This window comes from Drosophila teissieri, unplaced genomic scaffold (assembly GCF_016746235.2).
Source record: "Drosophila teissieri strain GT53w unplaced genomic scaffold, Prin_Dtei_1.1 Segkk122_quiver_pilon_scaf, whole genome shotgun sequence".
In the NCBI taxonomy this organism is placed as follows: domain Eukaryota; kingdom Metazoa; phylum Arthropoda; class Insecta; order Diptera; family Drosophilidae; genus Drosophila; species Drosophila teissieri.
Window position 1 is genome coordinate 18562 of NW_025224989.1, and position 16953 is coordinate 35514.

The window sequence follows — 16953 nt, forward strand, 5'->3', positions numbered from 1 at the left end:
TCGCAACACCCCCTGCAAACTGTGTGTGACATGAGATCGATTGAACAAGCTCTGTTTCGTTATTAAAATGTTTTAAATTCAATTAAATTTTGGTAGTATTCGGTTTGAAAGTTATTTCAGCCGAAGATTAGATGTAGCTTTAACGTGTACATATTGTTGGACTTCGAGTCTGCAGAGAGCATTTGTTTCTAATTTCAAAAATAACGCATGAATCGACCTATCATCGGACGTCATCAAGCCAGCTGACTTCGTGGTATCTTTCGTAAGTACGGCATAGCCGCGATTATTATTATGTTTCCTCCAGAAACTCGCGTCCGACAAAGATACACTTGAATTCAAATGTTAACGTAAAAATATTAAAAATCGATTAGAATTAAGCGACAGTTATTAGAATAAATTTTTGTATAGTTTAGTGTGCGCTCTGACAGTTCAGCGACGACTGACTCTTCATTTATTCAGCAAGCGTGTGTGTACTGTTTACATTCGCGACTCTTATAATTAGGTTCTTACATTCTAATATTGCAATGGGACTTATACTACTATGCTTATACACAATTACTACTACTACTACTACAATAGTAGCGATAGTTTTGAAGCAACGATTTAAATTTGAAATTCAATGAAGAACACTTTTATTTTATTCTTATTATTACTAAGTTACTAGAATGTATTTAAAGATTAATTAAATGGAGATTGATATGATTCACTAAATATATAGAAGGTCGCCTGAGGGTTTACAACAAAGGGGAATTTATGACTGATTTTAATATAATTCCAGGAGGGCGGGTATAGAACGGAAGAAGCCACCATCTAATTCTTCCACTGCTAGCTGATCTACCTTTTTGTCCGTCTGCATTTATAACTTCCCGTCCGCTTTTTAGTTGACTCTGTCTACTAGACATCTGCATGATTCCACTCATAACATACGTCACATAGAATACATTCAAATGGAATTGAATTGAATGAGTGAAACGCACGAAATGAAATGACATTGTATGAGTGAGAGGTTCTCATTCCACTCATAACTTACTACCTGCAACGAAATGAACGTAAATGAATGAAGCGTAAAATGAAATGAAACATTTGGAAATGCCTAGAACATTCGAATGATTCGAGTTGTTGCGTGCGAATTCGGTCCATTCCTTTGCTTATACTTGACAGCTGTACTTCAAAGACGCAATAATGGACGCATTATTTTCAAAAGAAGCCGACAAATCTGTATGTATTTGTGTAACGTTTTGTTTTAATTTACTATTTACAACTATAAAAACAAATTTCATTTCTTTTTCATTGTTTTTAGTTGTCACTCGAATCATTCGAATGAAGCGTCTCAATTTACTGTGTTCTCATTCCATTCAATTCATTTCCATCTGTTTCGTTGTTGTGCGACTGAGTCGTACGTAAATTCACTCACTCACTCATACCAGTTTGACTTTGCTTTCATTCTCATTCCATTCATTTTCGGCATTGTGCATTTGAATGTGCCTTTTTCGCCACTCATGCAGATGTCTACTGTCTACATATTGGTAATGTGTCGAATGCGATTCGAGAGTCAAAACAACCACCTCAGCCCTGAACCTAGCCGGCAAGTTAGTTAGACAGAGAAGACTCTCGGGCGCAGATAAACAGTCGTGTTCCTTAATTAATTAATTAATTTCTCGAATGAATATTAATTTGTTGGATAAAACTTGATTAAACAATCGAATAGTCAATAATAATAATAATCATAATAGTCATAATAGTATACATATATAACAAGGTTGTTATTACGTCAACCCGAAACAAGAAGTCAATAAGGAGTTCTAGTATGGAATGATAGTATTGTATTATTACAACTCTATACCGACCAGAACTTCAGATTGACGACGTATATTTGGATGGTGGAAATCGAGACTGTTTGATATTGGATTATTTCAGATCACTCCTCTTTTAACCAGGCAATATTTTCAAAAACCCTAAGAGTAGAATCAGTGTACACAAGTTGGAAAGAAGGATAACCTCAGCTAGTTTGAAATTGTTGTAAACCGTATCCGAAGTAGGCCTATTACAAGAAGCAGCGACAATCTTGCTGTTAGCAATCCTGATTGTTCCATTTGTAACGATACAGTAGCTAGTGAAGTTCCGATCATTGAAACCACCTGTCGACACAGATTTTATAACGAGTGTATATCGCAGTGGATGCTTAACAATGACAATTGTCCCAACTGTCGTAGAGCCTGTAGTTTAGACGAGCTCATGTTAACCACGAATAGCAGGAGCTTAGCGCAACAGTCGACCACCCCGTCAATTCCGGTTAGTGCCAGCAGCGCCGCGGACACGATTGCCCGCGCTAGACCAAACACTCGAAGTCACATCCGTGATAATTCGGGCTCCTCCAATGCTAGATCAGGACCCCCAGAACGAGGTTTAAGGAGAAATCCGTCAAACGCAACCCAGCGCACCCAGCGCAGTGGTCTGCAGTCTCTCGTCTGCCATGTGCGTCCTTAGGAAGTGTGTCGAACAACACCGCAACTTTATCTAAACAACGAGTTCACAACCTTATTAGCAAATCTCTAACTAATTACTTACAAATTACGGTTGCCCTAAGAAACCTTAATTTCCCGTCGCAAGTTCCGCCTTTTAGAGTGGAAGAGGTGCCACTTGAGTGGGATAACGTCATTCCGGATCCACAGATGTCATTTAGATCAGAACTCCCGGAGAGATAGAGATAATAGAGATAGCCGTCCCGATAAAGTCTCGAGTCTCATTGTTAATTGGCATCTTAAATTCAGCGGATCACAAGGTGATATGCCGATCGAAGATTTTATTTACAGAGTGGACTGTTTAACTTCTTGATGTTTAAATGGCTTTGACCTCTTGTATCAATTCGCCTATCTGTTATTCTCAGGACCAGCTTTTTTATTCTACTGGCGGTCTCATTGACATTCGGCTGATAGAAATTGTATTACTCTGTGTACCCGACTCAGAGAAAGATACCAACATCAACGCTCAGATGAAGACATCAAAGAGATGATCAGACGACGAAAGCAGAAACCGAATGAAAATTTCGACGATTTTTTGGACTCGATGTTGGCGATTGCAGATACCATGCGTATCCGATTGTCGAATTCAGACTTAGTAGATGCGGTCAAGAGAAAAGCCCGAGCTAAAACACGAACTCTTGCATGTGCCAATCGCAACGTGCCTTTACGTAACGAATGCCATAAACACGAAGAATTCTATTGGCACGTTACCAACAAGTCATCATGGAGACCCCAGAACCCTAAGCGTGTCGTCCAAGAAGTAATGTACGAAGATGACGGTAACGCTGATCAAGAGGATGATCAAGAAGTTGAAGTAAATGTCCTTTGCTCATCCAAATACTGGAACTGTGATGCCGCGGGTCATGGTTACCACGATTGTTTAAAACCCCGTCGAGTAGTTTATTATGGTTGTGGGAGACTGGACACGTTCAAGCCTAGTTGTCCAGATTGCAAACCGACTTCGGAAAACTCCAACGTGGATGTCCGGAACCGTCCGAAACCGGATGTCCGTCACAAAAACCTAATTCGGATGATTGGAATGTTATCTTGGAGCCCAGCCTCGGACAGAACATTCCAACCCCATTAGACACGTCTGATGGTTAAAAGAATATAAAAGACGACGAACAGAAATCTTTAAAGACGAGGTCGACTTGCGTCCGAACTGCCGGTCCACTGATCGTCTAAGACGTCACAAAAACAACTATTTAAACAAGTATTAATTTCCTCTCTAGTCCACAAAGGAGATGACATTAGACCGTTTACATATATTACTCTGTTGAATGAGCGTTACTTAGCCTTACTAGATAGTGTTGCGAATAAAAGTGTCATCGGCGGTAAGCTAGCCCAGCGAATTTTAAAGCAAGGGTTAGACTTCACCAAATCATATTCGAATGTTAAAATGGCAGATGGAACAAAGCAGGCAATATCGGGCATTATAACTCTACCAATCGAATATAACGCACTTAAAGCCAATTTCCAATTTCTTATAGTGGAAACCATCACTCAAGACGTAATTTGTGGAATCGATTTTTGGAAGACATTCAAAATATCTTTAAGCTTTCAGGTCAACGAGATCGGAGAAGAATCTACGGACGTGACCCAACTTCAGCTAACGGCTGCCCAACAACGTGAATTACATGCGGTGACGGAGTTATTTCTCTCGTTTGCGCGAGATGGACTGGCAAAGACTACGTTAGCATACGTGAGCATACGTTCGATACCGGACAAGCGAAACCTATTAAACAAAGGTTCTTTCCAATATCGCCGGCCAAAGAGAAGCGGTTATGTGCGGAGGTCGATCGAATGTTAAGACTAGGAGTAATCGAAGAAGCAAAAAGTTCCGCATGGTCCTCACCAGGGATATTGATAGTAAAACTAGGCAAGGATCGCTTCTGTCTAGACTCGCGTAAGGTGAATGAGTTAACGAAGAAGGATGCGTACCCAATGCCGAGTTTAGAAGGTTTGCTTAGTAGATTGCCTCCAGTACATTGTATCTCTAAAATCGATATAAAGGATGAATTTTGGCAGATTTGTCTCGATGCTACGTCCAAGTTGTAACGGATTGCTACTCGGCTTGGGTGGTGGTGGGAGGTAGTTGGGACGCACGCGCCATTGTCCAGCTGCTCCTTGTCGGCTATGTGGGGTGGTGGTCTTGTCCCTATACCTCAGCCTGATCATCCTCAAAATATTCAAACAAATTCGCGTGCAGCGACAAGAATTGGTTAAGGGCTGAAAGAGTTAAACACAACACAGAAAATCGGACGACAACTACCTTTCCTCATCTTCCTTGCGATCCTCTGATGGCCTCGAGGTCCGATAATGCCCGCCCTGCCTTGGCCGCCTTTCTCCAAAAAAGATGCATTGCACACTATACTTGGACGGCCCCTTTTTAGATTACTAACACATGTTCACGAAGGAGTTATCCTAGCCATAGGCAAACAAAGGTTTTCTACCACATTATAAAATTTATTCTTAGCATAATAAATGAGATTTCTTACAACTAACAACTTGAAGAAAAATGAACACGGGCCAACGACTAATACCTACGCCCGAAACCTATGTACACAATATACAGAAATCGCATGCGATATAAAAGTATGCCTTAAACAACTACAAAGATTCTGGTGTAAACATAACTTAAAATTAAACTTCACAAATTAGATCTCATCTAAACTATGCGGATGCGAACAAGACGAAGGCATATAATAACGAATTGTGAGCGCATCGACAAAATATAATTATTTAAAGTAAACTGCTGCTGTGGTGGTACGATCAAAAATGCAGAAAAAGTAAAAGAGAGACAAAGCAAAAACAACTCAGATTCTATCCCAATGTTCCGCGCTTAACCTTGAACTTGAAATTCCCTTCCCTTCGTTCAGAGGCTCTAAAACTTTGCCCTACTTTTAATCGCGCAAACAGTGGGACAAGGAGCGAAAAATATCGTGAGCCTAATTTCTTGCATTCTTTCTTTAATGCTCGCTACTAAAATTCAAGAGATTTGTACACTCACCGAGATCCGGGGTTCCACCGACGAAAGCGCTTCCGTTGGATTCCGCACCTGTTGGAGACATTAATAATCTTTTTTCGCAAATATATTTTGGTCTTTGACCCACTGTGCCCTATTGCGGGCTGAGCAGAACAAAAAAAATAACAAAAAAAAAGGAAGAAGAAGATAGAGCGCATATGGGGGACGAAAATCAGCCGATCCTTCTTTGTCACCCTTCACACACTATTTTTTTTTTACACTGCCACTTTTTCCTTCTCGTCTCCGCTTACTATTATTCACTTTTTCTTTTCCTCACTGAAACACCGCTTACATAATCTATTTAACTAAAGAAAAACTAACAAAAATATCCGCCGGCCATCAGCCTCTCGATCCTCGTCTTTTCCCGCGCCTCTGATTCGCGAATTTTCTCCGTTATCTCGTTTTTCCCGATTACGTCGATGCGTAGCCAACCGCGAGACAAAATTTACAACTCATTTTCTCCGTTTTGCGTCCGCCGAACCATAACTCGAAATGAGAACTGGGGACTTGGACTTGGGTTTCCTTTTTCGTTCTCTTCCTTAGCTGCTCAATAGGAACGCGTAGAATTAATTAATTAATAAGTTGGTTTTCTATAAGGTTTCCAGCGATCCCTTATTTCTGGGTATTAGTGGGGTCACTATTCCGGTCGATGTTGGGCCGTATTTTTACTCGATATTAGATTTCGTACTAAGCGCCAATTCTGGATAAAACAATAGACCGCTTGCACCACCGCCCAAATCGCACTTGTTTTTTTATTCCTCGCTTACCCTGCAATTGGACTTAGCGCTGCTTTTGGCTGGATTTTCCCCTTCTTAATGCTTCGCCATTTGCTTTCCACTGCCACTTGGTAACGTCTCTAATTTCTTCCAGCGCCAAACTCTCCTCGTGAACAGCCAAATCAGAAAAGAAAGCTGGCGTTGAGTTGAAGTTACTGGGAAGCTATCCCTGCTCTCTCCCGCCGAGCCTACGGTATTTCCCGAGATCTGACAGATGCCTATGTTGCCTCTTTCTATACTAACGCTTTTTCTCGACTTTCCTCATCTGCCCTCTTTTCTCGTTACGGGAACGACATGTAGATGGCGCCACCGCTTTTCTTGCCTGCCGACTAGTTTTATTGCCACAAGCGCTACAAAATCAAAGACAGCATTTACCATACCGAATAGGCCTCTCTATCAATTCACACGCATGGCTTTTGGCCTTTGTAATTCTCCACACACGATGTGTCGCCTGATGGATCCCCTACTCAATGAAGGATCACGTTTTCATCTATTTAGATGACCTTCTGGTCATGTCATCTACGTTTGAAGATTACTTAAGCCATTTAATTGCAGTCGCCAAGCGCTTACGAGAATCCGGATTAACAATCAATATTCGAAAAAGACAGTTTGGATTGAAAAAGGTGAAATACCTCGGCCATATCGTGGGCGAAGGAACACTTCAAGTCAACCCAGAGAAGGTACGAGCGGTACAAGAATTTTTGAGACCACAAACAATGCGTCAGTTACGTCGTTTCTTAGGAAGGACTGGCTGGTACCAGAGATTTATTCCAAACTGCTCAGCAGTGACAGAGCAGTGACCACCGACCATTCATCCTCCAATAAGTTGCGTGTTCCTATGGTATTGGTGCAGTATTAGCACAGCTAGACGATGAGGAAAATGAGCTTCCGATAGCTTATATGTCAAAGAAACTAAACCAAGCTCAGCGAAACTACTCGGTGACTGAGTTGGAATGTTTGGCAGTAATACTGGCGATAAAGAAATTTCGTATGTACATAAAGTTTCAGGGTTATAATTTTTGTATAGAACATAGGAGAGAATCACAAAATATAGTGGCAGATGCGCTTTCACGAGCAGACGAAGTAGAAATCGATATCTCAGCCACGTCCCTGCAATCGAATTAGACTCTCCCGCGTTTTTATACAAGGAAAATTCTAATTTCTAAAGAAAAATTCGTAAAGGCTGCTATTCCCGATTATCAAGTCATTGATAAGTATTTATACCATCGTCCCAAGTTTCCATCACTGGAAGAAGATCGACCCCGAATGGAAGCTGTTTGTTCCAGTTGGTCTTAGACAATCCATTTTGGAATCTGCGCACAGTCAACCAGTAGCTGCCCATCGCGGGATTGCTAAAACTCTGGAACATATCCGAAGGTATTTATATTGGCCACGTATTGTTGTCGACGTACGGGATTTTGTAGGCAAGTGTGAACTGTGTCAGACTTCAAAATATCCCACGCGATCGTTAAAGCCACCGATAGGATCTCCAGTCGTTACGCATCGGCTCTTTCAAAGGCTGTACGTTGATTTTATTGGACCCTTCCCGCGATCTAAACGAGGAAATATTGGAATCTTCATAATCTTAGATCACTTTTCGAAGTTCACCTTTCTCAAGAAATTCACATCGAAGGTAATTATTTAGTATCTTAGGGAGGATATTTTCTCTTGCATAGGAGTGCCGGAAACATTAGTAAGCGACAATGGCACTCTTTTCAAAAACACCATGAGTTCATTTCGATCCTGACCTCATATGGAGTGTTTACTGGAGTCTATTCGCCGCAAAGCAATTCGGCCGAGCGGGTCAACGATCTATTAACGCGGCCTTGCGTACGTACATCCGATCGGACCAACGGGATTGGGACCAATATATAAGCAGCATAAACTGTTCCCTGCGTAATAGCATACACCAATCGATCGGACAGTTACCCTATATGGTAGTGTATGGCCAACACATGGTCACTCATGGAAATACTCTCACTCATGGAGGATAATACGGCACAAGTAGGGCGGCCCGATGAGTTCGACAAAATTCGTTCAAGCATTCTTCGCCACATGGAAAAGGCTTATGTGCAGAATAAGAAAGTTTATGACCTTCGCAGCAAACCACGATGTTTTCAACTAGGACAGCTGGTAATTAAGCGGAATTTTTCGATAAGCAAACTGGCAGATCATTTCAACGCCAAATTAGCACCCATAGGTGATAAGGCAAGAGTAAAAAAACGAATAGGAAACTCGTTGTACTTACTGGAGGACCTAAACGGAAGAGAGCTTGGCACCTTTCACGCCAAGGAATTTGCGAATGCAGAAGCTAACCACCCTTTTCCCAGTTTTAAACTCGATGTCAATAGACTGCCTTTAAATCTGTTGGTGTGAGGGCGGTTTTACACCATTTTCAAGTATTCAAGATTTCGATTTATTATCTAAAGCGATAACTAGTGAAGTTCCAGGGAATTGATCTGGCAGCCCTACCACTTTTGTCTAGGATAAGTAAATAAAATTTCCTAACGCGAGATCACCCGAAATGCAACTCTGCTGCTGTTAAAAGCTTACCGCCTTTATTGTCGGCGTCAGTTCGGTCTCTTGTTATACTGATCTGAAATAAGAAAGTCGTATGACATAGTGCTTGCGAATTTAATTAAAACCGATATAAAGATGATATAAATCATCTAAGCCACGTGCAAATAGTGAAGACCAGCTGGAGCACCGATTCAGACAGAATCTGGTGATTCTTATTTTCAACTGAATCAGGTATGTGGATTTGGTACAGTTTGGGATCAGCCTTCTAATTAAGGTTACCAATGGACACAGGAATTGAATTTCGAAACTGGGACCGAGCGAAGTCCTCGGTTGCATCTAGCGCGTCACGCACGCACCCCACGCGGCAGCGACTTCGGCGCGGACGACGCTACCATCTTCAACAGGCGGATCGCCTTACGAACTCCGCATTCCACGTGCGGATCGCCTTACAAACTCCGCATTCCACGTGCGGAACATCATAACGGACTCCGCATTCCACGTGCGGATCATCATATCGGACGCCGCATTCCAAGTGCGGATCTTCAAATGGACGCCGCATTCCAAGTGCGGATCTCCAAACGGACTCCGCATTCCACGTGCGGATCATCATAACGGACTCCGCATTCTACGTGCGCATCATCTTTTCGGAATTTGCCTACAACGCGCTGATCGCAACACCCCCTGCAAACTGTGTGTGACATGTGATCGAATGAACAAGCTCTGTTTCTTCAAGGGATCCTAAGTGTAATTTGTAGGACCCTAAGGATCATGGAAGGGTGGGCATAACGCAGACTTGCGTGATGGAAGAAGTGATGTTGGCAAGTGTATCCCTTATTTTCTCCCTCTTTAGTTTTTTTTTCTTTCTATTTTTATTCTAGCCTTTTTTTTTGTTCGTCCCCTTTTTGTCCATAAATATAGTACGCGAATTTTAATTATTTTTCAATAGCAAACGAGCATTTTAACGTGGCGGTTCTTTCTTTTGCTGATCCACCCCAAGCCGACTAGATATCTGAAATGCCGAGGACATCGCGTGCTCCGTTAACACGTTAATATTCCACCAGCTCAGTCTTAATAAATCGTTATATGCTACAGAAATAATTATGGCGTCAGAGTTCAGAATAGTCATCAACATCAAACTGTGTGGAATTTTCGTTTACCACTGGAGACTAAAATATGGTTTTTTATTTTCTTTTGTGGTCACTATTGTAAGCAAATTGGCCTAAGTGAATGCGTTTATAGCGGCATCAGGTTACACGATTGGATTAACTTACTTTAAATAAAGGTATTGTTCCGGGAGTGTAAGTTTGATATGCCGTCCCAAAAAAAAAAGAACAGATATATAACGCTGGTTCCTGTGATTGGTCGCGGATATCAGGGAAGATTTCTATATCCTGCCACGCAGGATAATAAGCGCTGTGCTCTTTGGGTATTAGTGGATTAGAGCATTCTTCTAAGTAAGGGTTCTACCTTATTACATTATTCTCATTAGGTGCTTATAAATTATGTTTGCTTGAATGCTAACTTTTGTAGCCAGAATATAGTTACTTGGATCGACTATTATTTAGCAGCGGCAGTACATTCTTTGTGTATATTAGTTAGCTATTGCGGGTAGCACATGAATATATTATAATATAGTAGCAATAGTGCGCTGCCAGTCAAGGTATATAGGGGTTTCAGTTGGTTGCGAGTCACCAACTAAGCATTATTATCTTGGAAAAATAAAAAAACGATGGATCAGTTGCATGTGCGAAATCAAATATAATCTCAATAGCTATCTATCTTGTTACGTTAATTTCTGATACACAATGTCAACAGACTAATGATTTCTAGACACGAAGATTATCCTGATTCCCGAAGATAATTATTTGTTACAAAAAAAAAAAAATATATATACAAACAACAATTAAAGATTGCGGCTCAATAAGCAGATTTATGAGGAAAATATGTTTAAAAAAAAAAAAAAAATAATAATAATAATAATAGTAAAATTAAAAATATAAATATATATATGTAATAAAAACTTACGGAAATGTCGGAAGAAAACGCACCCGCAGGAGACAACTCGGTAATGACAAACGTTGACTGCTTTATTTGCTTGAAAGGAATTGAATACTCGGCTCAACTATTAGCAGCAAGTTGTGGTCATAGCTTTCATCGAGTTTGTTTTAATGTAAAGGTACGAAATCATAAAGTTTGTCCAGTTTATAAAGTAGACTTAGACGTGAAAGCGAAAATACTAGTAGGACAGCCAGTGCCCTGGGTAGGTCTCAAAACGATTTAAGTCAGGAATTAACAGAGAATTGTAATACAGGCGACGACAATATGGAAGCGTTACAGCAAGTCGTAAAGGAGTCTAATAGACGAACAGAATTTCTTGCAGAAACCATTAGTTCCTGTTTTCAAAAAATGTTTACCTTATTGGAGAATCAAAAGCAAGACGCAGCAACTAGTAGTAACCGATCCGAACATGACGCGCAGCCTCATGAAACAGAAAATCCTTCCTTGAGGGGAACTCCCGCTGCAGTTGGAAATATTCCTTCAGCAGGACTCGAGTCTGAATCTAGATTCTTACCAATAGATACAAACTTGCGTTCAGATCGTATCAGCCAGATAGTTATAAACTGGAAATTGCGGTTTTCAGGTCGTTCAAATATGTCGATTGATGACTTTATATATAGAGTAGAAGCACTAACGTTTCAAACCCTTAATGGTAACCTCGATCTTTTATCTCGCCATATAAGTAACTTGTTAGAAGGGAGCGCTAATGACTGGTTTTGGCGGTACCACAAAAGCGTTCGATCAATTCAGTGGAGCCATTTGCGAGCCGCCATGAGGGCACAATTTAAAGACGAGCTGACAGGCCGAAACATTCGGTCAGCCATTGACCGACGCAAGCAAAGGGAGAACGAATCTTTTGACGAATTTTATGAGTCGATCGTGGTGTTAGCCGATAAGCTTTCAATGCCCTTGTCAGAGTTGGCACTGTTGGACTTATTGCGCGCAAACTTGCACCCGCAAATTCAACATGAGCTTCTTTACGAGAAAATTAGTAGTCCAGCACACCTTCGCCATTTAGTTAGAACACGTGAATAATAAACCAAACTTTCAAAGGCCTCAAGCTCCTGTGCGACGTTCAATTCACGCCGTAGAGAGCCAGCCCGATGGCGAAGAGCAGTTTAGCGAGGATGACGAAAGTCTTGACGTAGCTGCAGTTAATTTGGTATGCTGGCACTGCCAAAAAAGTGGCCATCGATACCAAGATTGCCTTAGTGAACGTCAGGTGTTCTGTGGCTGTGGCCAGCCTAATACCTATAAACCTTCTTGTTCAAAATGTACGGGATCAAAAAACGTAGTGGGCCGTGCACCAGTGGCAAGTGCACGGAGGAGTCAGTCATCAGTTGCGACACAGGCAGACCTGTAAAGCAATCCCAATCTACAGAAACCAACATGCCTGACAAGACCACTTCACTAGCGGTACAACAATCCATACGTCCAGCTTCAGTAATGGGCAGAAGATATTGCACACGCCTTCGTGAATATTACAAAAGAATTAAAAATGAAAAGCAGGCTCTGATCTCTGCCATCGTAGGTCACGACGTACGACCATATGCAGAAATTACTATACTAGGAAAGCAGATGATAGGAATAATGGATACAGGTGCATCCATTAGTTGCATAGGAGGAGAATTTGCTAGAGAAATATTTAACCGAAATATAACTTATAAACCAATGTCATCAAATGTTCGCACTGCCGACGGTCAACTGCAGGGTATAACTGGAAAACTCGGTCTGGATGTTACGTATCGGGGAGCAACAAAGACCCTAAACTTTTATATTGTTCCTTCACTTGTTCAGCCGTTATATCTAGGCATTGATTTTTGGGCTGAATTTGAAATTTTGCCTTCCGGCTTGTCAGTCCAAGGCTTGGCGATATCCAGCCTAGCAGGTGAAGATAACAAGGCAGCTGATACTATCACGCAGCGATAGTAGCTGACGGCGGATCAGCGTAATCAATTAGAAAAGGTCGTTCAATTATTTCCTTCATTTTTAGAAAAGGGTCTAGGGAAAACAAACTTGTTGCATCACGAGATAGATGAAGGAAGTGCAAAACCTATTAAGCAGCGCCATTATCCGGTTTCGCCGGCGATCGAAAAACTCATGTATGAGGAAATAGATCGCATGATCGGCCTTGGAGTCATTGACGAATCTAATAGTTCCTGGTCCTCGCCAGTGGTGATCGTTAGGAAGCCAGGCAAGGTGCGCCTTTGTATCGACTGCCGAAAAGTAAATATGGTGACACGGAAGGATGCTTATTCCATGCCTCTTATAGAGGGTATATTGAGTCGTCTCCATAGGGCTGAGTATATCACTAGCCTTGACCTCAAAGATGCGTATTGGCAAATACCTCTTGAGCCTGAATCCAGGGACAAAACAGCCTTTACAGTGCCTGGCAGGCCCCTGTATCAGTTTAAGGTTATGCCCTTCGGCTTGACCAATGCCCCATCCACCATGTCAAAACTAATGGATCGTATAATTCCAGCCTACCTTAGAAATGAGGTATTCATTTATCTTGATGACCTTCGTATAATTTCCGACACCTTCGAACGGCATACAAATGTTCATAAGGAAATTGCTGAGGCCTTGGCTAAAGCGGGTCTCACTATTAATGTACAAAAAAGTAGGTTCTGTGTGCCTGAAGTTCAGTATTTGAATCATATTGTCGGCCACGGGATTATATCCATGGATGCTGCTAAAATTGAAGCCATCAAAGAGTATCCCACCCCCCAGTCTCAAAAACAACTTCGCCGATTCTTAGGCATGACTGGGTGGTACAGTAAGTTTATAGGGAATTATGCGTCAATAACCTCCCCGCTCACAGACTCTTTAAAAAAGAAAAAATCCTTTACGTGGTCGAGCGCGGCTGAGCAATCCTTTCAAGACTTGAAAGCAGCATTGTGTAAGGCTCCCGTTCTGCATATGCCTGATTTTAATCGCCCGTTTTTCATACATTGTGATGCGAGTCACACGGGAGTTGGCGGCGTTTTGATGCAAATCAACCAGGAAGGTGACGAAATTCCTATAGCTTTTATGTCACGCAAGCTAAATGAATGCCAGCGAAACTATTCTGTAACAGAAAAAGAGTGCTTGGCCGCTATTCTGAGCATTAAAAAATGTAGACCCTACGTAGAACGTTATACTTTTACTGTGATAACGGACCACGCCTCCTTAAAATGGTTGATGTCGCAATCCGACTTGAGTAGTCGTTTAGCCAGATGGGCACTCAAACTACAAGGATATAGCTTTACCATTCAGCATAGAAAGGGCGTAAGAAACGTTGTTCCAGACGCGCTGTCACGCACCTTTACGGAAGATTTGTCTGCAATAGAAAGCGAACACGCAATTGATATTCGCTCTCCACATTTCCAATCAAAACAATATCAAGATCTGAGGGTAAAACTCATGCAAGCTCAAAAGCAGTTGCCTGACGTGAAAGTCGTGGATGATTGCATTTATAGGAAGACAGAGCATGCATCCCGGGAAAGGCTAGCAGACGACATGATATGGAAATTATGGCTGCCACAAGAATTGGTACCTGTTGCCCTGGAAAAGGCGCACGATAGCCCTTTATCCTCGCACTGTGGGATTAAGAAAACATTAGAGAGGATACGAAGGCATTATTTTTGGCCAAATTTAGTTAACGAAGTTAAAGAGTATGTAAATAATTGTGCAGTATGTAAAAGTATTAAGCATCCCAATTATGTTTTGAGACCCCCTCTGGCTAAAACAGGTGAATCGCAACGGCTATTCCAAACGCTTTATATCGATTACTTGAGCCTTATCCTCGTTCAAAATCAGGTCACGTGGGGATATTGGTAGTACTCGATCACTTTACAAAATTCCCATTCCTAAAGCCAGTGAAAAATTTCACTGCTGAAGCTATTCTGAAGTATCTTGAAGAAGACCTGTTTCACTGTTTTGGAATTCCGGAGGTTATATAATCCGACAACGGAGTTCAGTTCAAATCTAACATATTCAACAATTTATTAAAGAAATACGGCATTCAGCATGCGTATACAGCCGTGTATGCCCCTCAAGCTAACGCGTCAGAACGGGTAAGCCGTAGTATTATCTCTGGAATCAAAGCGTATGTTTATCCGGATCAGTCTAATTGGGATGAGAAACTTAGTAGCATATGCTGTTCCTTGCGATCCAGTTGGCATTCAGCTGTTAACAATACTTCATATCGCTTGGTTTTTGGTCAGCACATGATCACAGAAGGTTCTACATACAAGCTGTTGAGAGAATTGGACTTGCTAGAGGATCGAGCTGTTCAATTCAGTCGAGAGGATTCTGTGAATATTCTTAGAAAAGATGCAGTCAAAGCAATGAAGCAACAACAAAGTCGGAATGAGAAGTCTTATAACTTAAGAAGCCGAGTCGTGTCATATACCGTTGGCCAGGAAGTTCATCGTAGAAACTACCAGCAAAGCAAGTTTGTAAAAGGTTTTAATGCCAAACTAGCACCAGCATTTGTGAAAGCTAGAATTAGAAGAAAGCTAGGTTCAACTTATTACGAGCTAGAAGACCTTCAAGGAAAATTAGTTGGAAAATTCCACGCGAAAGATATCAAACAATGATATAAATTAGCTCTCCAAGCTGGTATCACACATTGTGAGAACATGTCTCCCAAGTGCGATAATTAAGTGCGTTATAATTTGCGAAATTTACAACCAAGACGCCTAAATTTTGACGACGAAAGCGATCAAGAGAATCTGTCCACCGCCATGCCGGACCCGAACACAGATTTCTCCGCTCAAATTCGAGAACTCCAACAACAGCTCGAGGCACTTCGGACAAACGTTCCTGCGAACAGAGATGAGACGCCGCGAACGCACACACGTGTTACCGTGCATTTGCCAAAATTCACACACAACAGCCCGCACCTGTGGTTTGCTCAAGTGGAGCGATCATTCCGTTTGCACCACATTGTCGACGACACTGACAAGTTCGACTTGGTGACACTGCATTTGGAAGAAGATGTGGTTTTGGCTGTGGAGGATTTGGTCACTCGTCCACCGGCAGGCAACAAGTACGCAGCAATCAAAACTCGCTTGCTGCAAAAGTTCGCTGAATCGCCCGAGACAAAACTGCGACGACTACTTCAAGGAGGAGGTGCCACCGGATTAAAGCCTTCGGAAATCTTGGCAAATATGCGACGCTTGGCCCCGGATCCTGAGATGCCAGCCTCCATTCGTCCGCTGCTCACCGTATGGGATGAGTCGGACTTGGACAAGCTTGCGAAGATTGCAGACAAAATGCTCGAAGCCGTTGGCACGAACGCCTCGTTTGCCATCGGCACATCTTCAACTGCTGTTCCTCCAGCAAATCCGGCTATCTGCGCAGTTGCCCCTGCAGATCCTTTGAAAGAACTTTCTGACAATTTACGTTCGCTCATGCAAGATGTCACAGCATTGAAAGAGGATGTCAAGTGCATCCAATCACGCAACCGATCACGCAGTTCATCTCGTGGCGCCAGACCAGCGGACAATTCCGGTCAACAGACTTCAGGAGCACAGGAAAATCTTTGTTTTTACCACAAGCGCTTTGGTGACAACGCAAATAAATGCCGACCACCCTGCGCACGCTCCACGTCGTTAAACTAGAGGAGCTGCCGCCTGACGCGCTGGTCAGCGGCAGCCAGGACAGCACGTTAGCCTTCGAGAGTTGCAAGCAGAGCATAGCAGACGCAGCGCTTTTATCATTTCCTGCACCGAAATCTGAACTACAGCTGGTTTGTGACGCATCGGGCCTCGCAATCGGAGCAGTTCTGGAAGAACGCACTAGTCATGACTGGCAACCTCTAGGATTTTTCTCCAAGAAGATCACCGACACTGAGAGAAATTACTCCACGTACGACCGAGAGCTACTTGCCATATACGAGGCAATCAAATATTTCAGACACCTCGTCGATGCACGCATTTTGGTGATAAAGACTGATCACAAGCCATTGGTTTACCGTTCCAACAGCGCCCTGAAAAAGCATCACCTCGACAGCTTCGGCCTTTAAATTATATTTCGCAATTCTCGACGACAATCCTTCACATAAAAG

General features: G+C 42.2%; 1 protein-coding gene across 1 annotated transcript; it reads left to right on the forward strand.

The window, feature by feature from the left end:
- The first annotated feature begins 3295 nt into the window (after nt 1-3295).
- LOC122625537 lies at nt 3296-16507 on the forward strand. Its single transcript, XM_043805628.1, has 2 exons — nt 3296-3336; nt 15580-16507. Exons 1-2 carry the CDS (start codon nt 3296-3298, stop codon nt 16505-16507), a joined length of 969 nt encoding a protein of 322 aa, XP_043661563.1.
- The last annotated feature ends 446 nt before the right edge of the window (nt 16508-16953 follow it).